Source organism: Aythya ferina, assembly GCF_964211825.1.
Source record: "Aythya ferina genome assembly, chromosome: 14".
Lineage (NCBI taxonomy): Eukaryota > Metazoa > Chordata > Aves > Anseriformes > Anatidae > Aythya > Aythya ferina.
The window spans coordinates 12,859,405-12,886,707 of NC_140312.1; the positions used below are offsets into that span (position 1 = coordinate 12,859,405).

General features: G+C 39.8%; 1 protein-coding gene across 9 annotated transcripts; it reads right to left on the reverse strand.

The window, feature by feature from the left end:
• Positions 1-256: 256 nt before the first annotated feature.
• Positions 257-27,266, reverse strand: MATR3 (matrin 3). Of its 9 annotated transcripts, none has more exons than XM_084535451.1 (15): positions 27,240-27,266; positions 17,831-18,903; positions 13,053-13,114; positions 12,238-12,279; positions 11,800-11,903; positions 10,451-10,503; positions 9,875-10,000; positions 9,132-9,257; positions 8,732-8,902; positions 7,349-7,480; positions 6,366-6,409; positions 5,559-5,949; positions 3,670-4,063; positions 2,946-3,067; positions 257-1,316 (listed from the first exon to the last, which is right to left on the reverse strand). In XM_084535451.1, the coding sequence occupies exons 2-15, from the start codon at positions 18,719-18,721 to the stop codon at positions 1,266-1,268; spliced, it is 2,709 nt and encodes a 902-aa protein (XP_084391577.1). In that variant the 5' UTR covers positions 18,722-18,903; positions 27,240-27,266; the 3' UTR covers positions 257-1,265. The 9 variants fall into 9 exon arrangements, with proteins under 9 accessions (XP_084391577.1, XP_084391576.1, XP_084391574.1 ...); XM_084535450.1 differs by lacking the exon at positions 27,240-27,266 and adding an exon at positions 27,038-27,060; XM_084535448.1 differs by lacking the exon at positions 27,240-27,266 and adding an exon at positions 26,507-26,664.
• Positions 27,267-27,303: the final 37 nt, after the last annotated feature.

Here is a 27,303-nt window from a genome sequence, read left to right on the forward strand (position 1 = left end):
GATGAGAATACCATAAAAGTTAAGAAATGAAACCGTCATCAGAATATACCTACCGGTGTTTTAACAAGTCATTTTAATTTGTTTGGAAATGGAAGAGGTTTTAGAAAAGAGAAAGGAAAGTTATGTAGTAAGCTGCAAAATCACAGGTGTTAAAACATGCAAATTTCAAGAGAGCTAGAGTTTCAGTGTGGTACCATGAACACGGGAGTCAAGAGCTCAGTAAACACTGGTTAACATGCCAAACATCTCTAACAAATTACCATTGCCTAGCTTTGTTTATTGGTAAATCACTTTAGTAACCTGAATTCACAAATAAGCAGTAAATAACAAAAACTACAGATAAACACAGGTTACACATGCAAATTCCTGTTCACATATCACATGTGCAGGTACATTAAGAGCACAGTTCTAAAGATCCTTGACGAAACCAGGTTAACAAAAACAGTTTTAAAATGCAGGTATGAAAAAATTACATGTGAAGAATATAAAGATACCTTTTTACATTTCAGGACTCAAATGCTGCTTTTGATTATACCAGAAGTGTACGACAGCTACAAGATTCAAGTAAAAGCAGGAAGAGCTCAAGGAAATAATACTGGTCAGAGGAGAATGGGCATTTACTTTTCCACTAAAAATACAAGGTATAGCCAAATAGGAAAGTCTATCAAGAGCTTAGAAAAAAAAATCACAAAGTTGTAAAGCTGACTAATCACTACTTTTCCTATTTGCTATATAACAGCAATGACATTAAAAGAAACTGCAATTCAACATTTAAAAATGCAACTTACATTTAAAGACTTTTCAAAAGTGAAATGCAATGACAGCCTTACACTCCAAATTAAGTATCTGCTAGGCTCAGACTGAAATATGGAATGTTCTAGATGAAAAAAATACAGTGTTACTTTTTATTTCTTTATTGAGAATGGAAAGACAAATTTTTGAAGCTTGAAAGTAGTAAATTTCACTTAAAGGAAATTTTCTCGCCATAGATGAGCTTTCCACAAAGATGCAATATTTTGTCTTTAATAGCTCGAAGTGCCAAAACGAAAACTGGTTGCCATTCCCACATTAAGAACAAATTTTTGTCATTAACTTAACTGCTTATGCTTTTTGCTACAACATTTAACACATGAATAGACCTATAATGCCTACTGTATTTCACTAAAACAAAAAAGAATACAGTATTTCCATCTACTACTTGTACTGCTTTTAAAAAAGATTAACATTAAAAACAAAGCCACTGTTCCTTACATCCGTCCTTCCTTTTATGCTTCTTTCTTTTGCCTGTGGTCTTCTGCCATTTTATCCAGAATTTTCTGTTAAAAGAAACCAACCAAAGTTTGGATATATTTAAGAGTTTCTTGCAGTCCCGACACCAAGACCATAAAGATAAACCCAATTTTCACTTCGTAAAATTTATGAATGCCAACTGCAGAGGTCAAACAAACAAGACTGGCACTTCTCCACATGCTGACATGAAGCAGATCTTTCAAGTGCTACGTTATCATTAAAATACTGAGCACACCGCTCACCAACAGCAAACACCCAAACAGCAGCCTCTGCAAGCTTTTACGTGGTCCTGCCATTAGTGTCTTCCTAACAGGCTGGCAAGCCAAGAAAGTTACTTTCCACTTCATCATGGACTCACAACTGTGGTTGTGCTACTTACCTGGTTGGAATTAGCCATCTACAGTGCCAGGGACAAAACATCTCCCTTCCCTAAAGAAGGGTTGCTTTGGAAATTTGAGGAATTTGGTATCATTTCAGTATTTGGTAGTGACATCAATTCATCTAATTATTTACTCTTACCACTCTCAAAGAGAGTAAGAATCCCAGCTGGAGAAGTGCCTTGCCACTGAAACAAAAAATGCATTTTCCCCTTCCCTCCCCAATTTTAAACCCACACCAGCATCACAAGTCACTTAAGAGCAGATCATTCACCAGTCATTTGTACCACAGAAAAAGCAAATCAGAACACATTTAATTTACATAATCAAGTTAATAAATTGTAAACAACTCTCTGGATCATTTGCCCCATGTCCCCTTATACAGCAAGTCTTTAAAGTCCCCAAATCAGGTACCTCAATGGAAAAAAAAATAAAAAAGAAAAAAGCTATGGGTGATGGATGAAGTGAGGTTTTCTTACTACAGGATTCTGCATGGTAGTTGATTTTCTGATCTAATTCTTGATAATGTTGTTTGCTTTGTGACACTTATTTTTGCCACCTGCCTTTTCAAATACATTTGTTTTAGGGTTGCCTAGCATTGCAAGAGGGAAAGCAAACGTTTTGAGATCTGAGATGCCACCTTCTTCCTTATGGAACCCACTGACTTTGATTTCAGCTCAATAATTGACTGACATGAAATCAATTGATGTGAACACTGCGTTAATTAAGAGTTTTGTTTAGGATTTCCCTTTCTGGGAAGGGGTGTTTCAAAGCAGCTCACAGTACACAAAAATACAGCAGCAGCATTACCATTCATGCCATGCAATCATGTGATACCTAATCCAATTAGAAACTGCAAAACATGCTCACAAAATCAGAAGTTGCAAATATGGATTTTTAACAAAAATATGTAAATTCAGCTTAAGTTCTGTTGACTGGTTAAAAATACTCTCAAAGGGACAACTGGAAGAGATTTGAGTCACCAGTATTTACTTTGCGCCACTAGCTCTAAGCCTGCAGTCTAATCCAATCAGAATGCCCTCTTTAATCAGAGTTTATTAAAAAAAATGCTGGAACCCATCTTTTAAAAGGTGTATCCTGTCTGTTATTCTCAAAAGATGAAGTTTTGGAGATATCTACCTTGAGTTAGAAGTTATAGAATAAGCCAATTTCCACTGCCTGGAAGCTTTTATTTTATTTTTCTTCAGTCCGGTTTCATTCAGATCTATTCCCCAGGAAAGAATCACGCCACTTAAAATGAACAAGTTTTTGCCTTACCTTCAACTTTTGATAATGAGGAAGGCTGCTGCAATGGGTCTTTTTTGCAACATCTTCATTTGTGTAGAACAGGGAACACAATTTGCAATAAAACCCTGTTTTGGGTACCACATAATTCACACCTAGAGAAGTAAACACCACAAAATAAACTAAGAGATCTACTCTACATCAATTTTTTTTAATGTCATATGTCATTTCAAACTAAATCTTAAACCATAATCCACTTTACATTAAAAGCTGCTTTGTCTTTAAAAGTCGTTGGTTTAGTTTATTCAAGCCAGGGACCTACAGTAATAACTAAATATGTGCAGACTTTTTTTTTTTAAATCAACTTTTCAGGTTAAGGGTCTATTTTATTGGTCCCTTCAAAAGAACTAACAACGTTCTGTGATCAATTTGTGAGTTTTGAGTATTTAGTATGAATCTAAACTAATATCACTACTGTGACTTGTGCTATTAATTGAATTTGTGTTGCTAAAATATACCTCTTCCAATTTAATTTCTGCCTAAGGAAAGTGTTATGGAGAACTGTATGAAAATAAGGAAAAAATAACAGAAAGAGAAAACTAGAGGTAGGGAAGGAGTGAAGAAGGAGAGAAGAGTGGGAAGCCCTAAAATGAAAGGCTCAAAGGCAATGCACTGCCAGAAATAAAAGTCAAATGAAATGAGAAATGCTACTGCAACATACAGAGGCATATTTGAAGAGAAATGGAAACAGCCTTACCAACAGGAATGTTTGGCTGGTATGGCCCAATCCTAAATTCATCTGGAACAGCAGCTTTCTCTTGGACATTCTTTGTTTCCTGTTCATCCTGGGTGTCTGTATTTTCGTGGGCATTTTTCTCAGTATCTTGTGCTGTTGTGGTATCAGAAGCTTCAGCAGCTTCAGCCTTCGGATTTTCTTCAGTCTTGGTACCATTTTCTAGCGTTTCATTTTCCTGCTCTGGCTCCTCAATCTTGTCTACCTTGATTTCTGCCAAACTATCATCATTTTTGCCAGCAGCTTTTACTGCCAAACCCGACTTGCGAAGTTTCTGATGATCCGAGTCTTCTTCATCACCAACTTCATCTAGAGTGACAAAGCCTTCCATGCTCCGTGGAAAGCCACCTACGTATCGCTGTTGAGAAAATGTTTTCCTTAAGTCAGCTTATTCTTAAATGCTTCCCCTCAAATTGTCTTAGGTTTCAGAAGAGAAACAGCTTCTCCAAACTTCCCAGAAAAAGCTAAAATTATTCAACACCTATCTCACTCATTCAAAATGTAGCAAGTTCTTTTTAAATGTACTCCACTGTTCTAGAGTCAAGTGTTCAACTTTGGAATAAGTATTTTAATATTACAATGTTTTTTTTTTTTTTTTATCAACATATCTGCAACTTGATAATTTCAGTAGCTTGTTGATTATACTTATTTTGAAAGTCCTAACAGGAAAATTTTAAAAAAAATAAGTGAATGTCATTTTGGACCTTCTCAGAATAATTCTGTGCCCACTAATATAGTATGAAAGTTCATTAAAAGAAATACTAAGAGCCCTCTTCCAACCACTGGAAAGCTTGGAGCTTCCCCTTTAAAAATAAATAAATAAATAAATGAAGGTTTCTTAAAATCCAGCTTCATTAAGACACCAAATTTCTCTGAAATCTGTTTTTTTGTGTTTTTTTTTTTTTTTCAACATTCCTGCAGATACGGAGACATCAGTATTTCACAGGCTTAACAGCAATCATGAGTTGTAGAGCAAGAGAAACAGCATTAGCTTTCCATCCACACTCTATGTGTGGATATGTTCTTCAAGGAAACAAGTTTGTTTTGAGATGGGTTATCCTGACAGGTAGCCCCATAACAAGAAACGGTCACTGCCACTTGCATCCGCAATATTAACGCCAACACCACGTACCTAGCTCCCTGACAGAAAGGTTCTCCAAAATCAAAAGGCACGCACACTGCACTCATTAAGAGCAAGGAACATGCCTTGCTTTTTCTTTTTTTTTTGGTGAAGCAACATTCCAGTCAGTGAAGTTACTGCAACTTTGCATACTGGCCATTTTGCAGGCTACTCCGCATAACCAAGTAAGATTTAAACAGGAAAAAAAGTAGCTAAGAGGACATAAACATGAGAGTGTGTGATCATCTGGTGAGAAAAATGTTTACCTCTCTGGCTAAACATAATTAGTAGATACACATGTAATTTTCTGAAGTGTAAAACAGCTTCAAGCCTCAAATATTTTTCAATATCATTTTTTCTGCTCCGTGCTCAAAGAGTAACTACAGCCAGGCTGCTGGGAGTAACAGTTCCTGGCTGCTTGATATTAGTCAAGAGAGGAGCAAAGAGAAAAGTGGGAAAATAAAAAAAATCCCAGGAAATTATTTGGGTGGAAGCCCACAAGTTACTGGTTTTTGTCAAAACAGAAACACTGATTTTTAACTGACTTAATTTGTAATTTGTATCCAATGGGTTCTTCCATTTTCTTCACAGAGGCTTTTACACCTGTTTCTCTTCAGACAGGCACAACATGCATGCATTTTAAAGACAGACCCACAGAAATTATCTAAAACAGAATGAGGTTTGCTATTCAAATTTGTGTTTTCTATGCTCCAGTACCTTGCTATACGATTACCTTTTTAAGTTTTTTCTTTGCTGCTGGATTGGCCACAACATTTCCCTCAGTTTTTACGGTCACATCATCAGCTGGCTCCTTTTTTACTTCAGTAGTCACATCAGTTAAATTGGCAACATCTGCATCATCTCCTGCTGAGCTGCCACTTTCCAACAGTGCCGCTGCTTCCTCTTCATCCACTAGCAGCTCATCTTCAGATTCAAGGAGTAAACTAGGCTCATCTTGGTCTGTTTGTTCAGTGCTTTTAGCGCCTGATGGCTCGGCAGCATCATCTTGTTTCTCTTCTTTAATTTTATCTTCCACATTGCCACTTTCAGGTTTCTGAGCAGCGTCAGTCTTAGACTTCTTGTCGCTTGGAGAGTCTTTGCTGTCTGGAGAGTATGTTCTCTTTCTGTAAAGAAGAATACTTGTTTGTGAACGTGAAGAGCACCCAGAAATGACTAAAAAAGGTAGGTTATATTTTTCAAGACAAGCCTGAAAACTCAGTGCTTAGTTCAGAAAATGGAAGCTTGAGAGAAACATAACACGAGTCTTCAAGTGGCTGCTGCAAGTTGTCCTTACAAGATAGGACAACTGCTTGTGGGTATAAATTGCAGGAAGGCGAGGATAATTAAGGACTGGAACAGATTTCCTGAGGAGCCTGAAGAGGCTGTGAAATCTCCTTCATTAAAGGAAAAGGATAGGTACCGTATTAGAAACGGTTAATCTCAGAGCTTGCCAGACTTCTTTTGTACAACTTCTATGCATTGTATAACGTATTTTTATGTTTCTTTTAAACAGTGTTCTGTTTTAATAATAGAAAGTTACCTAGTTTTATCCTTTTTCAGTAGTTCAACTCCTTTGTTTGGAATCTAAAAGAAAAATCATAAATCACAGTAGAGTATTATTTATAGAAGCATTGCAGCATTAATTCAGACTATACCGTAAAATCTAGTCAAGCACTTCCAATTATTCTAATCCACAAGTACTCTTATACAATGTCCAGCTTATAATCAATAAATTGCTGTTATGTTAGACAGGACTTCATGAACCTAGAAATCCCCAGTCTTTCTTCACGAAAACGATCTGTTATTTGATACAAAAATGGGATAGCCTGCTCCGGAAAGTCATATACAGCAGCTCTTTTGTTTATGAACTGATTAGACACAGTGCAAGGCAAGAAGTTCGTCTTAATCTATGCTCTTTTCACTACCATTAGAAGTGGAATACATAGAAAGCTGAAGACTTACATTTCCCTTAAATAAGAGTTACTGAACAGAGAATTCCACTTATTTTCCATATTAATACTATACAAGTCAGCGCACTGGTTAAGTATTTGAACTTGCCACTAAATATTCATTTTTGGTATGTGACCATGTGCAATAGTAAGATTTCTCCATATTGCACAATAAAAAGACTCTATTTAAAAACTAATTAGAGAGCTTGACAAAGTCTTACAATGCACATAGGTCTTCCACCCAGCTTCTCATTTTAAATCACAGTTCATTTGACAGAGGAGAAGGAGAAGAAACAATCCACATTACAGAATGTTTAAGCAGAGAAAGTTTATTTAAAATCTACACTAATTACTTTAGAATTTGGTTTTTCATGTTTTAAATCTGAAAGGAGATTCCTTTTACTTTGTTCTACAATTCATAACACCATACTCCTACTAAATACCATTTAAGTCGCTAGAAAATATGACAATGAATAACTTTAAAAGCGGCATTGAATTCTCAATAAGTGATAGCTGTCTTCCACTTTACACCTTCAATTATAATTACAAAACAGTTACTAAAAACAGTACTTACCCGTAACACCAATTTCTTGTATTTTTCAGATAAATCCACTTTCACACACCTGCCTTGGAACCAAAGCGCTTTGTTGGCACAATGCTCAACCATAGCTAAAGCATCTTCTCTGGTCTCCATCTCAATGAAAGCCTGAAAAGATTAAAATACACATCAGAAACTACCACAAAACACTCAAATAGCTTTGCCAGTGGAAGTGTTAACTTAGAACACAGCACTTCAAGAAGATGAAACAAAATGATGAGATCCAGGTATATGCATCCCCTCCAAACTAGCTAAACATGTCAGTACTTCCCAAAGCGCTCTACATCTCCTTCATCTTGAATTCAGTAATTGAATCCTCTAGAGAGTTTCAGAAACAAAATATGTATTTAAGTAACCTGAAAGTCACCTTAAAGTGTAAATCGAGTCCAAAAAAAAAAGCATCTGGAATATGGAACTCATTTATTTGGTGCTAAAGTATCTGCGAGTTTCAAGGTACCAAAGAAATCCAGGGGTTTGAGAAGAAGTTTGAAATAGAAATGCAGCAGATGCTGGCCTACAAGCCCTGCTTTATGAGATGTTCCTCCATGGAAACAAGCCTATAACACATTAAGATTGCTGAGCAAGCTTTGCACATCTGGGTTTGAGCATCAGCAGCAGATAGAAGAAAGCTGTTTCTGCATCAAACTGGGCAAGGTTCTTTTGTTTCTGCAGTGAAAAAAGGGCACGGTGGACTTCTTAGGGGGGTCATACAATAGATTCTAGTAATTTTTGATTCAACAACATGAGTGTGGTATTGTGGAATTCATCTCTGAAGAAAGAAAACATTTCTTATTTAAATGAAGGTAAGAACAACAAGTTGGGACAGTGGAGTGGAAAAAAATTAGAACTAGAGACTTTAAATTCTTGTGTATGCTTAGAAGTACATGTGCATACAAAAGTGTTTGTACTAATCATCAAGTTGTTTTTTTTTTTTTTTTTTTTTTTTTTCCCATTTTGAGAGCCACAGCAGTACTGCTTTTGCTTAAAGAATGAAAAATACAGGGTAAGTGAAAGAAACATATAACACTAGAAGATATTTGTCAGTGTCCCATAGGCACTGCTTCTTCAACCTTAAGAAAAAGGGTTCAAAATGCCTAGGAGATGTGCCTAGCAAAAAGTTAAGCTTGAAAGCTAAATATGCTGGCTTCACAGCTAGGGCATGGTTTTACTTTTTTATTTAAAAAATACCAGCTCACGTTACAGTAACACTTCACAGTAAGCTAAATAGCAAAACACCACCTACACAGCCCTCTAGTAACTTCGGTATCTATGCTGCAGCAGCAGCCTACAGAGGCATCAGTTACCTCACTGTTGAGCCTCAGTTTAAATCCACACATTTATGTTCCTACGGTCAGTTACCTGACTCTTCATTCTCATGAGTATGTAGTTCTTAATTTTTCCATATGGTTCAGCCAGTTTGAGCACTGCGTTATCAGAGTATCCCGAATGAGGTAAATTGCTGAGGTGAATCACACGACCAAGTTCTGGTTTTGGCGGCTCGGTTTTTTGGTCAGGTTTGCCCTCGGGTTTCTAAAATTTAAGAGTGAATGCATTTGTTAAAGTACATACTACACAAAATGTACTTAATACTGAACCACTTAAAGCAATGAGTAAGTTATATGCATCTCTGTCCCTTGATTAACTTGAAATAGCAGAGAAGTAGCTAGATTAGGAGTAAAAATGTAAATGTAATGGCCTCGTAACAATGACTGCCCCAAATGAAAGTAAGGTAACAAGAAAAAAAGCCCACGTATTTTACCTTTATTCTTTTGTACTTCTGTGACAAGTGGACTCTGACTGGTTTACCAAATACGAGCGCTGGAGTTGTCGAATAGTATTCTACTGCTGCTTGGGCATCTTCAGTGGTCGACATTTCGATAAATGCCTGAAATCATACAAAACCAGATTAAGCACCACTCCTTCAAGGAACTGGTATTTCTGTTTGAAATCTCTAGCTCTTTGCTTTCCTGTAAAAATGTCTGTATCAAAGATGAAAATTGCTTTTCGGTTACAACATTAACTGGCCTGCAGAGCTCAGTATGAATTTCACATAATTTATTTAGGTGCACAAACAGAACTACTCTGTTCACATTTCAATTACATTTGGATTCAGAACATTCAATTGCTTCCTTCCCCCCTTCAGGCTTTTTCACTTCATGTTGGCTTTTTCCACCCTTCAAGATATGACAGTCTCAGTAAACTAAGACCAAATAAGCCTTCAGAGGATATTAAAACAAGAACAGAACTTGCCAACAGTGTATTTTTAAGAAAGGTGGGAACAACAACAAGATGGAATTCTAACAATATTTACCTTAAAATGCAGTATTACCGCATTTGTGAAAAGAAGCATACTAGTCACTCTTCCCTTCACATGTGATCTTGGTGACAAGCATGTAATCTTGCTTGGTAGCCAAGTTCTCTTATGAAAATTTCAGGTCAGACAGTACACATATCAAAGAAAGGAAGCAGTGCCAACAGCACTACTATAGTGCTTAATCTTACCTCATTGATTTTGTTTAGAATCAGGTGATTTGTAATTATTCCAAATGGCTCAACGAGCTGAAGCAGCTGATATCTCAAGTTCTTCCCTCTCTGGAAATCCATGATGTGAACAACTCTGCTTGTTTCCTATTGAAGACAAAAGTACACATATACAACACGTGTACCAGGGAACCTAAAAAGTCTTTCAAGATATATGTATATATTTTAAATCTTCATTAGTAATCAAAACTAGACACACAGAAAAGCCATAGAATATCCAGGGATTCTCATGGAGAAAGACGCCTGCTGTGCCAAAGCCTCCTTTTTTTGTGATCGTGCTGCACAGCTTCTTCCTAAGAGGTTATGTAACATTTAAATAGTCCGTACAGTTTTAGCACATTTTGTAGAGCATTTAGTACAATGAAACCCCAATCTCATTCCACAGCTTCAATATTCCCACACAAAGAAGTCTCAATATCTGACTACTTTAAAGACACTACATTCATTCAGAACATCTTATGAAAGTAAACAAAACGCATATTCACAAAAAAAGATTAATGTTCCTCCAAGATTTTTAGAAAAACTTTTAATACTAACCACTCTGCCCTTTTGCATGTGTCTCGGTCCTTGCATATTTCCATTTCCAGCTCCTTCAAAAAATGAAAGGAATGAGTAAGTTTAGTTCAACCCACAAGGCTATTAACATCTCTTTAGAAGTTCTGAAGAGACAGACGTCACTTGTAATACTAAAACAGAATGACATCAAGTTTTAAGAAATCGTTTAATCATTAACAGTCTGAAAAGGCTGTTAATGTTGTGCATTTCAGAGCTCTTGCAGCTTCAGGTCCTTCCTGATTCTGTTCGCCTCAATATTAGAGAAGAACTTGCATTTACTAATGAGCTGAAACACCAGGAAATAAGTAAAGCATCGTGAAAAACATCTTTCCTGTTTTAGAGTAAGATTTGTCATAGAAAAATGCCTTCATATATAAAAGGTTTGAAATCTCCAAGAAGACAGACTTCTTACAATGGAAGTTCTAGCTGCAGAAAAAGAATCCTACTTTTGGTTCTAAAATAGCACCAATTCTATCATAACACACATTTCACTAGGGACTCCTGGAGGAAACAGTCCTTCAAATACCTTGGTTAAAAAATCAGAGATGTTTTGAAAAGTTATCAGTTATTTTTAATGAAATTGCATGACATATGCTTTTATATTTAAATGTTCCTTTAAAGTCTCTAAAGACATGTAATCCACCAGGATATCTACATTTAATTAGTTTTGTTTTTTTACTCACTCAAACTATTTAGAAGGTAAGAAGTAACAAGTTCATGTGAACACCTGATTTTTATTCTGCCTTCCTGTGAAGACAAGGCTTGCAAATCTGTCAAATTCATTAAGGGAAAGACTAATGACATTCAGTTCTTGCAAATTTAACAAAAATCCACTAACATAGAGCTCAACAGAAGACACACAAAAGACTTCTAGACAGGAAAAAAATGTAAAGCCCCATAACGTGCTGATTGATTGTAATAAAACATCTGATAAAAAGAGTAATAATGTGTCTGGTAGTCAAGGGATGGGTGAAAGCATGGAAGGAAAGTATATATATAGGGGAAAAAAGTAAAAGTATTTCAGTTCCACTGTTAAGAGAGAGAGCCTTTTTTTTTTTTTTCTTGTTCTAAAACACCAGTAACAAAACTAAAAACACAAAAAAGAAAAATCAAGAAGTCCGGTAAAAGTAGGTTAAGAAAAAACACAACTAAATCCCCAAGCACAGCAAGTGGAAAAGCTGGTGTTGCTGCTGGGACCATTCAGTGTCTAACTACTCTCACTCAAATCCTGATACATTGAAAAACTTCAGAACACAACTGATTGAAGTCTGGTACTTCACATGAGCCGAAGTTTAAGTGAAGGACATCCACTCTGGGCACGTTATTGTTACCTCTTGGCCCAACAGGAGGTCCTCCCAGGTGAAACGGAGGTGGTGGGGGTCCCAGAATTCCTGGTGCAGGGTTTGTGGATTGCTGCAACATAAAGGGATCACCCCTAGAAAAAGGGAAAGAGAACCTTAATTTTGAAACAAAATCTGTGACATCTCTATTGTCCAGCCACCCAACTCCTACACAGTATCCAAGGACAAGTCAACTTTAGCTACTTGTGCTGCTGCTCTTCAGCTACTAGAAAACAGACAGTTATCCATTTGAAGAAGGTAGGATGTTTCACATCAAATGTTACAAAGAGCTTCACGTAAAGTAACAGGTACTTCAAAGCATCAAGATTAAAAGGCAACCAAAACTGTGCAGTTTTGATTAAGACTGTATTGTTCAAACCAGCAGAATAACAGTGCAATTTCTGTTGTCCATCATTCGTTACTACTTACATTCCATGTCCTGAATCACTGTCAGGATTCCATTCTGGGTATCTTGAAAGCAAAGAAAAAAAGAAAAAAGATAAGAAAAATCCAATCACCGCTCACAGGTATAAAATTATCAAGTGAACAGCAATGCCTTTACACGTTACATAAACAACACATGCTAACATTGCCAACTACAGTACTGCTACCAGAAACATGAGTAGTATTTAAGGACAAAGCATCATTCAGAGAAACTTCCTACACTAAATACAACCTGGCTGTCAATATATACGTTAATTTGCATATATCAGGAGTTCCCTTTACAAAAAAACAACAATGGATCAAGCCTGATTAGCAAAAAACCAACCAACCAAACAAAAAAACCTCAAGTGACTTGCATGGATGCAAGGAAATAGCCTCAGGCAGAATTTGGTCCCGTAGAGGGTGGCTGAGTGCTGGGACAGGCTGCCTGGGGCACTGGGGGGGGTCCCCACCCCGGGGGTGTGTAAGGGACGTGTGGACGTGGTGCCTGGGGACACGGCTCAGTGGGGGCACTCGGTCAGTCGGGGGCAACTAGGCCTGGTGAACCCAAAGGTCTCTTTCAACCTTGATGATTTCATGATTAGACTCTTATATGTAATATTTTAGAGTTATCCTAAATCTGGAGGATTCAAAATTTACAAACCAATATCCCTTTGTGCCCTGAAAATGCTCTTTTAAGTAGCACATCTTTATTCCCTGCAATGCACAGCATGTTTTCTAAACCTGCTTTGTGCACCACAGTTGACAGTTGTTTACTTATACACGCCCTCACGCCACAAGAATGTACTTCAAATTCATACATTTCGAGAAGCAGCTGACAACGTCGGCTGTGAGTCGCTCCATTGATATGATGGTTCCACTCCTGCAGCAAAGTAAACAATTAAAAATTAAAAGCCATATATGGAAAGCCATTTTTAACAAAAATAACGCTGTGTAGTGCAGTATCTTCTCTTCTAAACTGAAGTATCTTACATACATAAATAGCAAAATAATTGTGTGTGTGTGCACTTTGAAGTCACACTGAAACTGGACCCACCTCTTAAATTCTAGCCTGGGTGAAAAGGTGTCTGATGAAAAATGCCTTGTGATCTAGGGCTTGGTCCTGCCTCAGCATGCAAAGCTTGCAGGAGGGTAACTGCTACAGTATGCGTGTGTAGCACTGCAATTTCAACCTTCACAACTGGATGCTGAGATTTGTTTTTTTTTTTCCAGTAATTTTAGAATTTCCTCTACTCTCTCTGCTTTATTCCTCGGACTTTCAAAGATTAATGCAAACTAAACACTCAAGTTTTTAAAACCATTAAGGAGTCGAGAAACTGCAAGGAATTCAGAAAGGAAAGACTAAAAGGAATGAAAGTACATAGCTAGGACAAACTACAACTATATATGCGAAATATAAAAATACACGAGCATTGGAGGGGAATAATCAAGACAAACAGGGGACCTAATCAAGATGGTACAAGGGAGGAAAAACGGAATTAAACCAAATTACCTCAGTATGAGAGTGAAGTTCATAATGCAACTATCCCTCATGTCTAGAGAAGGAGCTGGGGCAGTGAGCAGCACAATGGGTAACACATTGTGCAATTACAGAAGCCACTACAGAAGAGCCAGCATCTTGAGTAATGAGAAAGGACGTTAACTGCACCCTCCAAGCTACCTGAGCTCTTTTTTTATTCTTATTTTTTTACATTAGCTAGAGGCTTACCAGTGTCTGCTAAATGTACAATTCCCTCTGGTTCTGGCCTTAGCACTAGTAAGGAACGAGGCTTTTTTTTTTTTTATTACAAAGGGAGCTCACCTCCCAGCTATTTATTTCAAGATGAGAGAAGGCATGGGGACTCTTCCTTTATTTAAGTGCGGGGTGCCTGACCACCACATTGGGATATCCCTACAAAGTGACAGGACTTCCTCAGTCCCATGGCTACCCAAGGGTAAGCCCCTGGTGTTATTTCCACTCCGCTGGTCTGTAAGCAAGGGATCAGCAGCAGATGTACAGGGTGAGTTGGCTTTGGGTTCATGGAGAGCAACGAGGGGGAAACTAGTTACAGATCTTCTGGGGACAGCTTAACAACTGGAGGTTTTTTCTTGTCAGCTGCATTTTCAGAAGTGAACACACACTGCGTTGGCCAACTGTTTTAGATGTCTTGTCTTTTCATGTTCTGCTCAGCACTGGCAAATGATTTTTCCTAAATGATCTTTCCTGATTTTTTAGTTTCCACCACGCTGCAGCCATCCCTCTGGTTACAATGAGACACTCTGAGGCTCACTGCACCGTTTCCATACGCTAAAAGCCTATCTAGCACTTTCCACAAGGGATTAAAAAAAGGGATTTCAAGTCTCCCACGAAGTACTGTCATAAAACTGCACTGGAATATTACTCCATGCTACAAATTATAACATGGAACAGGATGAAACTTTCTTTTTTTAAATCAAGATGTAAAATGAGAGCACTACTTTTTCTTGTAAGCCAGTAAGACGTAGGCTCTGCAACTATAAATTAACAAATACACTTGCCATTAGACTTCAAAAAAAAAAAAAAAAAAAAAGCCCCCCAAACCCACAAGCAAGCCCCTCTATCTCTGGAACATGCAGTACCTAAAACCAAAGGTTCTTCAGTTTAAAACTCAGTAACAAGTTTTAGTGCTATGGTACAGAAATTTAAACATTGAAAAACCCTCTAAATTCAGGTGCCCTATCTGTAAAGCCTCAGCGGCTGATTCTGCTCGACATAACGTGCCTTTGAAGCTGTTTTAACACGTACTTTCAAATTATTATAAACTGAAATTATCTGCAAGCTAGAGCCAAAGTTTGGGGGACCTAATTCTTATACTTCAAAAGCTTTTTAAAAATTGGCAAAAAAGGGAGATTTAACGTATAAAACAGGATTTTTTTTCCCCCAGGGAAAGTTTTCAGAACAACAGTAGCTCATCTACATTATTACCCCTTTATTAATACAGTTCTTAATCTCAACATCCCTCCGCTCCCTTCCTACACCCAGTCTGAAGTGCCACTCATTGCAGGGCCCCAGATACTTAGACACTAATTAACATGAATGCCCAAAGTTAAGCTAAAGAAATTCTGAATCGAGTTTATTAAAACACAGATTACTTCTGCTTCAACTGATGCAAGCATGAGGACATGGTGTTCTTTAGAAAATTAGGCCAAACTTAAGCACCTAATTTTAGATATTCCATTATTAGGGACACGGCCATGTTTTCCCTTTGAGTATATCACAGTTTCAAGCATTTAACCTCTAAATTCATCTGCTCGTGTTACATCAGCCTTTGTCTTTGGCAGGGAAAACAATCCCTACACATTTAACACCTCGTTCCTTGACCAAGCTGTCAAGACTGACAAAATGCCTGAAAAAAATGGGGCAAAATTTCCTTCATAATTAGACACAAAACAAACTGGATCACAAATACATACACTTCAAATCAAAGCAATTAAGAACATCACAAAAAAAAAAAAAAAAAAAAAAAAGAAAAAAACAGGACTAGCCTGCCAGGCTAAGGTACATTTAGGGTGTTTACCTCCCTCCTTGGGCTTAAAAGATATACTGCTTTATCATGCTTTTTTTTTTTTTTTTTTTTTAAATGTTATACTATATTTATTAGGGGATGGGGAAAATGAGATTTTGATACCGTAGAAATAAGTTTACATTGTCCCAGCTAAGAATAGCATTCCCTTTCTGCTTTCCATACATTTTGGTTCAAATCCGATTACTTCACAAGTTCTGTTCTACTTAATTGAATTTTGTGAGAGATACAGAACAGCAAATTCTGTAACTGTTCGGTATGCAAAGCGGAGGAAAAAAGGAGAGAAAGAACAACTCTTGCCGTGACATGATTTTTGAAATAGAAACAAAACCCAAACTTGGGTCATAAGACACAGAAGATCCAATCTCAAATATTTTATGGTGTTCTCAGCAGTTTAAGTCAAAGCATGTCGCTAAAAAAGATGGGTTCGTGTGTTACAGAAGGAGTCAGTCACTTAAGGTACACTGTGGAAAGAATTTGGTATTTCTCGTACTTGGAAAGATATTTCAGGTTGGATATCCTTTAAACAGATCTTTATACCAAAGCACACGAAGAACAGCGAGGCTTTAAAACAAAGTGCTAAAAAGAACCCTACTTACAGGAGTACTGGTTGCCATCTTCAAGGGCCTCAGAAGTTTGTTTTCAATCTAACCAAGTGAACTTCTTTTTTTTACAAAACTGTGCGTGGCATCTCAATTGTTAATACTTAAAACCTTTTTCAAAAATGAATGTCAAATACAGGGCAAGAAACCTGGATTACTGTGACTGTTGTTCATAAAATAATTAAAGCAACACAAGTTTACAATAAAGCTTCAGATCAGTTGGATCAGTACAGCATGTGCTCTAAAATGTCTTGATCGTCTCTTTAGAGGGACAGAACAATTCTCATGTTTCGAAAGATTAGATGTATAGAAGCAGCACTTTTTGAAAGGTAACTGTAAAGAAATGGTTAGTAACAGCAATTCCACATTGTACCAATTTTACAGTAATCGCATGTATTACATTTTCAATTGAAGGCCTTCAAGCTAATTAGTCACCAATTGTGACAAGAGGGGCACTGTATTAGCCAATTAGCCAATTAAATTGCCAAGTACACTGAAAATCAGCAAGATGAGTAAAATTGGAAAAGCTGAAAGGGAGAAGGCTCTGAAAATACCGTCTGAGTAAACGGGCCATTTTGAGTACGCTGCCACCTTTGCAGAGAGCTGAACTATTTCATGAATAAACTAAGAGGGAGGTCTCAGCATAACTGAACACACTCGAAGATCCACTCTACTTGCGAGCCAAGTAAAGAACACTACTAGGAACACAGAGCAGGATACTGCAGCGGCAGACTGATTGCTCGGAGAGTCTACAGGGATAGATGCAACATGTGACAATAAAAAGTGAGTTTGAAGTGTCTAAGAGAGTTGTGAAAAAGGAGAAAAATGACGACAAATTTCAGCCATAGTATGAGATAGAGTGTTAAAGTGAAATTAAAAAGGCAAGAATGAGCTAATCTAAAACGTGATTTTTACTTTTGCAAATAAGTTCCAGGGCTCTACATTAACTCTTTCCCTTTGGACAGGGAAAAAGCAGAACTGTGCAAGAATGCATCTTAACTACGTATAAACCAGCAATCAAGACAGATGTGGAGGAGAGCTGAAACTAGCTTCCCGAATGGCACAGTAGATACACTGCAAAAAACCCCAAACCAACAAAAAATAAAAAACCCACCAAAAAACTGCTTAAATGCCAGATGTTTGTGGTTAAGAGAACATGTAGATGTAAAATACAAATAAGATACCCAGTAGATGATAGCTGTTTGACTGGAAGTTAAGCAATCTGGGCAAACAAAATACATTAATGTAAAGCCCTGGTTTACAACGTTTATTAACAATTACCTTGTAAATAAACCAAGTGCCTTTTTCACTCTCAAACCAACTTTCAGATCATTTCAAAAGCAACCAGGCTATAGAAATAATTAAAGAAATAGGTAAAAACAGAACAGATACTACAACGTAAAGGAAAATAGAAGCATCTGGTGCGTAACTCACCTTATTAGAATGAACTGGCATATCACATATAGAGCACAGATGGGGATAACCCTTCGGTAAGAATCCATGGAAGTCTTCAATATTGCTATTTGGAGGAGCACCTCTCTTTTTCTCAAAGAGAGATCTCTCAGGACCAGGACCACGACCCATTCTGTCATACTCACTGTCAAATTTATGATAGTTATGCGAAGTCTCACCATAGAAAGATTCATCCCTACACCTTTCTCCATCTCTTAATCTGTCATCTTCATAATCCATTCTGTCATAATAACCAGATTCTTGAGAACGACTTCCATGGTCGTAGTCAACCACTGGGTTGAGACTAGGACCACGATCATCAAAGCTATCTCTTCTAAAATGCCTTTTTTCTTCCCAATCATCCCTAGGTACTCTGTACGGTGGTTCCCGTGTGGATGATCTGCCATCTCTACCATAACCTTCTTCAGCTCTCCTCCTTTTAAGTTGTAGAAGGATCTGAGGCAAGTTTTCAGGAGTAATCTTGTCCTCGGGATAGCGACTCAGTTCATCTAAGTCTCTAGCAGACAGACCAAAGCTGGCCAAAATGTTAGTGGCCTGGTCTGCATCTCCACGGTGCTGAGAAGACAAAGGGAGCGGACCTCTACTTCCAATGTTAAATATAGACTGCAAATTATGGGAAGAGGTACTACCAGAAGACAGTGCACTATGAGATCCTTGTTGGTTCAATGATGAACTCATTCCAAGATTCATTAAGCTAGCAAGGCGTGCAGTACCCTGGTTCATCCTTCCAAGAGATGCTGGCATATTTAAAGACTGGGTAGCAGCAGCAAGAAGGCCTATTCCTGCAGAGAGGTCACGCCCATGACCTTGTGAATCCCTACTTAGAGATGACTGCTGGAATGACTTGGACATTGTAGAACTATAGCTCGTCTACTTTACGGATCAAAATCTCTTTGTTTGGTTGGGTTTAAGATGGCTGAAAAGAAAGCTCACACTAGAAAGCTAGGCAAACTTCACTTCAAAAATGGTAACGCCAAGAAAGAGGATCAATAATGACTGCAGATCTTCTTCAAGCTGAGAAACACCAGACAATTCTGTAGAAAAACAAGCAGTTTTAGTCATAAATCCCTTTAAACAGATGCAGTTTTAAACTTATGCATCATGTTGATCTAAAACATTAAAGAGCTCAATCTTACAAGGCTTTTATTACACAACAGATTCAAGATGTACCCAGAACCTACATAAATCATTTCAGATAAAAATACAGCAGTGTTTCCTGTACATACTACTACTAGTCTACAAAAAACTACTTTCATACCGAAGACAAGTGAGTTTCCGAAGTTTGGGATGTCTGAAAGCATCTAAGTTTACTAGCAGATAAGCCTTGATCTCTGCTTTTGGTTTGGTTTATAACCTACATTGCTACCCTGTATTCTATGAGAAGACCACAAAAACACCTTAAGTCCACAGAATCCGAGATGACTCTGGCATATCATGCATACTTGAAAATGAAACCTATACCACCACAGAACAGGACGAAAGGAAGTTTAAAGTAACTGAAGTTTGGGCAACAAGCTTCTGCTGTAAGATCTGGTAAATGAGACCAAACATAATATTCAATCTTTATGCAGTAAAAATCAAATTACCGACGTGAAGACAGATGTGAATGACAAAACCAAGTTTTTAATTTTGCAGGAAGTAAATAAGACCTCTTGCTCCAATTGCAGTTATACAGCTACCAGCACATGGGAAGTGACTCTTTATTGTTACATTGCAGCTGTGACAGCAGCCTGGACCTTCAGACCTCAAGCTACACAAGGTCAGGCTCAGCCCTGGGCTGGGCGGCCCAAGGAAACCCTGCTCCTGCCCAAAGAGACCCCTGGGAGGTCAGTAGATGGCACCACGCCGCAGCCAGCGCTGCCAGGCAGCAGCAGCATGTCTCTTACCAGCACACTGCTTCCGTGGTTGGGGCTGGCACTGACACCGTGACCACATGTGGCAGTTAAAGATCCTACAGCTCACGGGGCTGGCTACCTGCCCTGCAGCCCACAGAAACCCTCACCTAGCACTTAAATACCTGGTTCTACTCCATTTACTTTAATTTTTTAACTACAGAGTACATCAAAATCCACAGTGTATTTTTGGTGCAATGGATATATTTCAGAAAATATTGTTTTTACTAGTGGAGAGCAGAAATACCCTGTAATACGTCTTCCCCATGCTGCTTCAGCTTTGGGACGGATACACAGAATTTAGAGCAATTCCACCCACATGAAACCTTTCTGCTGGGAATACGTTGTTTTGGGTCCTGAGTGCAGTAAAGCCCTTCCAAACCTCTGCAGAGCCATTTCGTTTTTGCACTGCTACTCCGTTGCACATAAAACACATAATGGCTTGAAAAAGAATTAGGCATAAATTGCACAGCTCCAAATGAAGTCAGCTTCTAAGAACAGGTATGTCTAGGGAGGAATGGAAAGGACAAAATGAAAGCAAGAACTTTTCCTTGAAGATACCAGTTGTGTAGGAGGCAATTTCTCTTGTACTGGAAACAAGAAAAAAAGGTCAAGGTTACATGTGCGCCTCCATCCCAGCTGCTGGCTCAATTCAGAGCCCTGTTTCACAAGTACTTAAAGTTTCTCTCTTTTTTTTTTTTTTTTTTAAAGCTGTAAAGCACTTCAAATTTATTTTTTCTATTTCATATGAAGGTAGCAGCGTTATAAAACTATGCTCCTATACAGAAAAATAATGGATTCTACAAGAGAGAGTATATAAAACCCACTTTTTCAAAGACAATTCTGTGTAACTGTTTTATACAACTTTCTGTATATTCCATTATCGACCCATCTGAACTCTTATTTCATTTGTGCTTTTAAAATCTTGGGATTTTGAGTCACTTGCTAGCACATTAAATTGTGTAATTTGGGTTAAGAGTCAGAGATTAAGAAACATGAGGATGAAAATAAGTTTAAAAGTCTCTGAGGCTGAAGACAGGCACTGCAGAAAGCATCAGAGGAGAGCAATGAAACAGGAATACAGAGAGGGCAGGCACAGCAAACAGTGAGCGAGATATGCAGGACAGGCTCAACACACTAAGTACAACCAAACAGAAAGCATTTAAGAACTACACTGTAAAATCAAGACTCCCTTGAGTTCAAAAAAGAGAAAACACTGAAACGTTCATCTGAGTACCATGCTTTACCTTACTCAATTTGATACTCTTCCAACCATTTTGCACGTTATTCCTCACTCCCTCCATTTTAACGCACCCGTTTCCTTCTAGCTCCTTCGCACACTCAGACTGGCTTGAAACGGAACTTAACGGCTGCTACACGCGGCCAGATGTTCCAGGGAGCTTTAGGAGCCAGACCCTCGCAGTGATTCAGCAGAGAGCCACGTGGTCAGGAAAGGCACGGTGTGTCCTGCTGTTAATGCAAGGACCCGCACCATTCCGGTTTTCACTACATCAGGAAAGTTCTCCACTTTCCAAAATAATCCTTTCTCTTTCAACAGATGCTCACTAATCCTCTTGTCACAATTTTCTATTGGCAGTTCATCGTCCACTGCCTTGGAGAGATTATCAGAGAACAAAACCCAACACATCCCAGTCTTGCATGGAACTGGGCTGCAGAGAACCCGATTCCACGCCATGCCTCGACCCCACACTTACACAATGACGCCATGCGGCTGCTAAACCCACGTAGAAGAAAGAAGCAAACAAGAGAAAAATAAAAGCAGGGAAATGGAGAAAAACAATGAGACAGAGAGACAATCTTATGAAAAAGCACAAAGGGAACAGTTAAGATGTATAGGCTGATGATGGAAAATGACCTTTGCAGTTGGTGTGCTAACCCGTAAGCTGCCCCACACCTGATCAGGTATCTAAGGGGTGCCCTTAGAGAAACTACATTTCTGACTTATTTAGAGTTAGAAATTTCTGAGATAAATTGCTACTCGTCACATCACTGTCACCTTACCACTGCTGCTGTACTCTCAACATCCCCCCTCTTCCAGATCTGATGAAGAAAACAACGAATCAAGGAGGGGAAAGAGCTCTAAAACTCAGAGCAAAGAACATTTAACTTCCACATGGTCAGGTTCCTGCATTGATCTCTTATGAAAGATTTCACGTCAGTACCTGATAGAGACAAGTCTCACAGACCAAAGTCTGGTGGCTTTTAAGCGAATGTGCCATCGACTGAGTCACAGCAACAAGATGAGTGCGACTGAACAAAGGCATCTAAAGATCCAGATACGATTTAGCTGAGTTGAAAGTGTCATGCTAATTGTTCTTCAGGTAATTTCAGCTATGTCAGGAACAGACAGGCCATTAGATACACATTTTTAAGATCAGTGGTCAGAAATTTGGACATACTGAGATTTGAAAATATACAACATGAAGCTGTCTTGAAATAAGTTTAAAGTCAAAATGTTACGAGATTTCCAGAAAAATGTGGACAATGGAAAAAAAACTTTATATCTACAAGTAGCACAAGAGTTTTCTGTAAAGGCAGACAACAAAAGCGAGAAACTTCAATCCTACAGAATACACAGCTGCCAAATAAAGGCCAAAATAAGGCTGTAAGGCTGATTTTCAAACACTATAGAAGGACTTTTTAATTTTTAAGGAAAACTGATTTTAAATTCTTATCAATATAACTGATAGAACTCTTGTTCCCTGCAAATTTTAGGTTTGTTCCTGAAAGCAGTTTAATTCGGTAAGTTCTTGGGACACATTGATCACATTGGTCATCTTAAATTACTACCTTTTATGGAACATCGATATAGGCTGAAAGTAGTTCAGATTCCTATTCCTTCTACTACTCGGTTTCTTCACTATGTGTACACACATTATACTTTTAATTCTTCAGTTTCTTAGAGCATCTCACCTTATACCCATTCTTACACTATTAACAGAGAAGTCTCAAAAATGAAAGCTTTCACCTTCTAGTCAGTTTCACTTTCACTTGAAAACCAAAATGACGTCATCAAATTCAATGTGCTTTGAGTACATTGTTATAATAAAGACATGAAGCAATCTACAAGCTGAAAAATACACCTTCAGTTTGTAACAAGACCTCTGAAGACTGCACACCTTTGAAAAAAAGTCTCAATATAAATGTTTTTCATCCACAAATCCTTGCTTTTTGGATAAAGATGTACATTTTTTCCCCCCTCCTCCCTTAGGCGTTAATTTCAGTGCAGCATTGCATTTTGCAACCATCTATTCTGCTTTGGAAGAATCCATATGCTTCTCAGCAAAGCTGTCTCCAACACATCGTGGCATAAAAGGTTATCTACAGAAGAGATCTGGAAGTCAAAGTTACAAATTCAGACAGACAGCTCTGCATGTTGCTCTGAGAAATACTGGTAGTGAAAACAAGAACTTGCAAGGAAATTAGAAGCAGATGCTTTCTGGCTGCCGAATGACCGAATGTACTGGATTTCAAGCCTACGCGGTTACTTTGACTTGGAGAATAAAAGGCCGCTGTGTTTCCGAAGGCTAAGGAGGAAGCTCAATTTGTCTAGCAGTGTTACATACAGAAAATGCAAATTATCACCCATTTCAGATAGCAGTATTCAGAGTGGTTACTTAATATCACTGTTTTACAGGTGAGAAAACAACACACATCTCATTCAGTGGATCTCCAAGGATCGTGACCTCAAAAATTTAAGCAGCACCTGGCACCGGGATGCATGCACTTTTTTGTGCAGATCAGACAGTCTGTTACAGGCCTCGCAGAACAACTCAAAGAGTTTCATTTCTTAGGATTACTTTCAGCTTCATCTCACTCGCTTGATCAGAGGAGCACGTGGCAATCTGAGATCTGAAGTTACTGTAACAGAAGATTGCTTCAGAACAGAGAGGCATTACAAATGAAAAGACTTATTTGTAAATGGGAAATTAAAATAACTAGTTTAACAGTTAAGAACCTTCAAAGAACTTACAGTTTCCAACACTTGAATGCATAAGAGAATACTGCAAAAATAAGATGCTGAGTTCCTATTACTGCTAATTACATAATTTCATCAATTCAAGTTGCAGAGTACATTTACTCCTTTACAGAAACAATAGAATAGAAACAAAGAACCCCGGAACAGTACAGAAAGAGTGAAGGAGGGAAAAAAAATGTCTATTTTTAGACAGGCAGCCAGGAGCACACAGAGTAAATGCCATCATCTGCACTGACGGCTCCATAAACACACGATTACCTCGATGGCTTCCATGCGCTCCCTCCTACCACTGCAAGTCCACTGTCTGTGACTAAGGTCAGGCTCCAGCTCTACAATAAGATGCATTCACACAGGTTCCAGCACCTATGAAAAGCTCCATGAAGCCGTTAGGACTTAGTTCAACAAAGGGGTCTGCCAGCAAGAGTCACTGCGGAATGATTTAGGATCTTAGACTAGAAACTCTGGTAATAACGACCATGTGTTCAAGCACTTGCCAAAGCGAGGAGACAATCTCTATTCATTCCCATTAGTTTTGGAGATGAATACTCTTCCAGGCACCATAACTTTTACAGAAGCACAGAACATACCATAATTGTATTTTAAAAGGAAATAGGCCACACACAAAATGATCCAAATGCAGACCAAACCAGGGAGTGCATCGCTCCAATAAGGAACCAATTGTACTTTTTTTTTTTTTAATTGCATTTTGATCTGTTAAGCGATTAAAAAGCCTTCTGACTAATCAGTGAATGCAAGTCTGCCTCCAGGCATTTCTAGAAGTGGGATAAACTTGCATTCTTTCCCAACTGAAATCTCGTTCATGAGGTCACTGAGACATACTCTAGCTGCAGAGAAGAATTGAGGGCCTATTTGCCCATTTTAGTGCCCAAAGAAAAAACCTCTCCTTTAAGTTAAAGCTACACAATACGGTTCTTTAAACACTTGCAAACTAAGTTAGCTCAGAAATACTGTGGGGCATTTGTTTTTAGGACTCATTGACTTAGAGCACTAAGAAAGAATGCAAGCAGCACGGCCACTATGCAAATACTCGTAAGTGAACAAAAAGTGAATGAAAGTCATTTCTCTGCAGCTTTTGCTTACAACAGCTTCCCCAAGCACTGTCAAGTGCTAGATCACAAACTATCCTGGCATTCAACAAAACCCTCAGCAGATGGGTGTGCGTTAGAGAAGGGCAGCACAAAATATTTACCTCTGTACCTTCCCCTGAGTTAATGAGCTTTTGGCAGTCCTGAACAGACCAGGCAATTGTCGTTTAGATATGGATCACATTTTAGTTGAACAGATTGTAATACCACAGATCCTTAGTGTTTCAGACTGATTGGGTTTTCCTCCGCTTCATTTTGCCTTTAGGAACATGGATATTCACATTCTAAGGGTCTGGTTCGGAATTTCTCTTTTGTTTTTTTTTTTTGCCCCAGCCTTAAGTGTTGGGATGTATTTCATACCCAAATACGTGCAAAAACCAGAAACTGAAGTTTTGGAAAGATGGTAGCTCCAGATAGCTCCAATAAAACAAGCATATAAAAGGCTCATCACCTTGCAAGCCTCACTAGAATCATTAACAATCACTTTTTTTTTAATTTCTTACTTATATTTCATCTCCTTAACTAGTGCATAGCATAAAAGTACAGATACTTGGTTAACACTGATCAAACATTTATACAGGGCTCAACTGCCAGTGCCCTCACTCAAATTTAACTATTCCCCATAATTAATTGATGAATCATTTTGTGTATTTCTGAATAAAGCTCCAAGACAAAAGTTCACTAATTTCTGGATAACACATTAAAAAAATAATATATGCTTCACTGCATTTTGATAAATAGATGCTTTGATATATATATGTATTTTTTCATTTATTATGTCCCAAAATTCAGAAAAATAAAACAGGAAATTCTTTACAAACGAGTTAGAGAAAACACTCCTTTTTCCTCTTCCAAGGCACAACAGTAGCAGGTCTAAAAGACATTTTCAACAGAAGCTGCTCTCCACTTATCTTACTCTAGGAAGTCAGAAGCACCTACTCCACCTAGTTTTAAAAAAACTGAAGAATTTAAGGATGAATAAAAAAAAAAGAAGCTAGATTATTCAATCGTTTCAAAACGGCATTGAGTGTTTTTTTTCCCAAAGGTATGCTTCGTTTAAAAAAAAGCTACAGACTTCAGGTGGATTTTTCAGCTTTCTTTCTACATCCTCACCGCTCCGTTTACTACAACAAAGCGGCACTGGAGGCTCTCCGAAACTTCCTCCCCATTCCCGCTTATTTTAGGCGCTTCCCCGCTCATTACTTTGACCGCGGGAGCCACACGGGCCCGTTCGCTCATCCGCCGCAGGACAAAAACTCCGCAGCCCCAACCCCAGAAAAGTGAAACTGAGCAGAAGGAGCCTGAGCAGAAGGAAGGAGCCCGCCGCCCTCAGCGCCCCGGGGTGGGGGGGGGGTGGGGGGGCAGCACGGTGCCAGCCGCTCGCTGCGGGGCACCGAGGCCCGGAGCCGCCCCCACAGCGCGGGGAGGCCGCGGGCAGGGCCGGGCCGGGCCGCGGGGCTTTGTTCGGGGCCGCGGCACCGGGCGGGGGCGCTGCGGGCGGCGGCCTCCCCCCCGGCTCGGCTCTGCGGGCCGTTATAGCGGCTCCCCCCCCCCCTCACCCCTCACGGTTCCCCTCAGCGCAGCCGCCGCCGCTTCCTAACATGGCGGCGGGCCGGGCGGGCGCAGCGCCCGCTCCTACCTGCGGGCCGCGGCGGCGCCTCCCGGTCGCTGTCGCAGCAGCGGCGGGGGAGGGACGGGAGAAGGGGAGAGGGGAGGGAGAGGGATTGAGGAAGGAGGAAGGAAGGAAGGGGCCGTGCCGCCCGCTGCCCGCCCGCTCACGTGCCCGGCGGCGGCCGCCCTCGCCTCGGCCCCGCTCCGCTCCGCGCCCGCCGCCGTCTGAGGGGGGAACGGGAGGGGGGGGGGGGAGCCGCCGGCGCCGCTCTCGCGAGACGTCGAGGCCGCTCACCGTGTTCTCGCGAGAGCGCCGCCGCGCCGCCGGCCCCCGCCTCATCCTCATGGTCCGCGCGCTGCCGCCGCCGGGGCGGGGCTTGGCTTAGAGCCCCCCCCCTCCCTCCCCGTCCCCCACCTCAGGGCCCCGGGTTCGAGACCGCCCTCCGCCTCCCCGAGAAACCGGGTGTGGGGGGGCACGCACGAAGCTCCTGGCGCCCCGCCGTGACTGGCAAAGGGGAGCGGGGCACGCCCCGAGCGCGAAATGGCGGCGCCCCGTTACCTGTGCGGGGGGGCGGGCGCTCATGGTCCCGCCGCTCCTAGGCCGGGCGCCGCGCACCCGCCGCCATCCCCGGCCGGGCCTCGGCGCAACCGAGCCGTTACCTGCTCCCAAACGATCGAGACAATGGGCTCTCGGCGCCTGTTGGGTTCATTAGAAGATTCTGGCAAAGGGGAAAAAAAAACCACCACACAAAAAAACCCACCGCGGTTTCTGCGCCGCTCCTTTATCGGCCGAGCCGATGTCGCCACCTCGTGCTGACGGGGGGA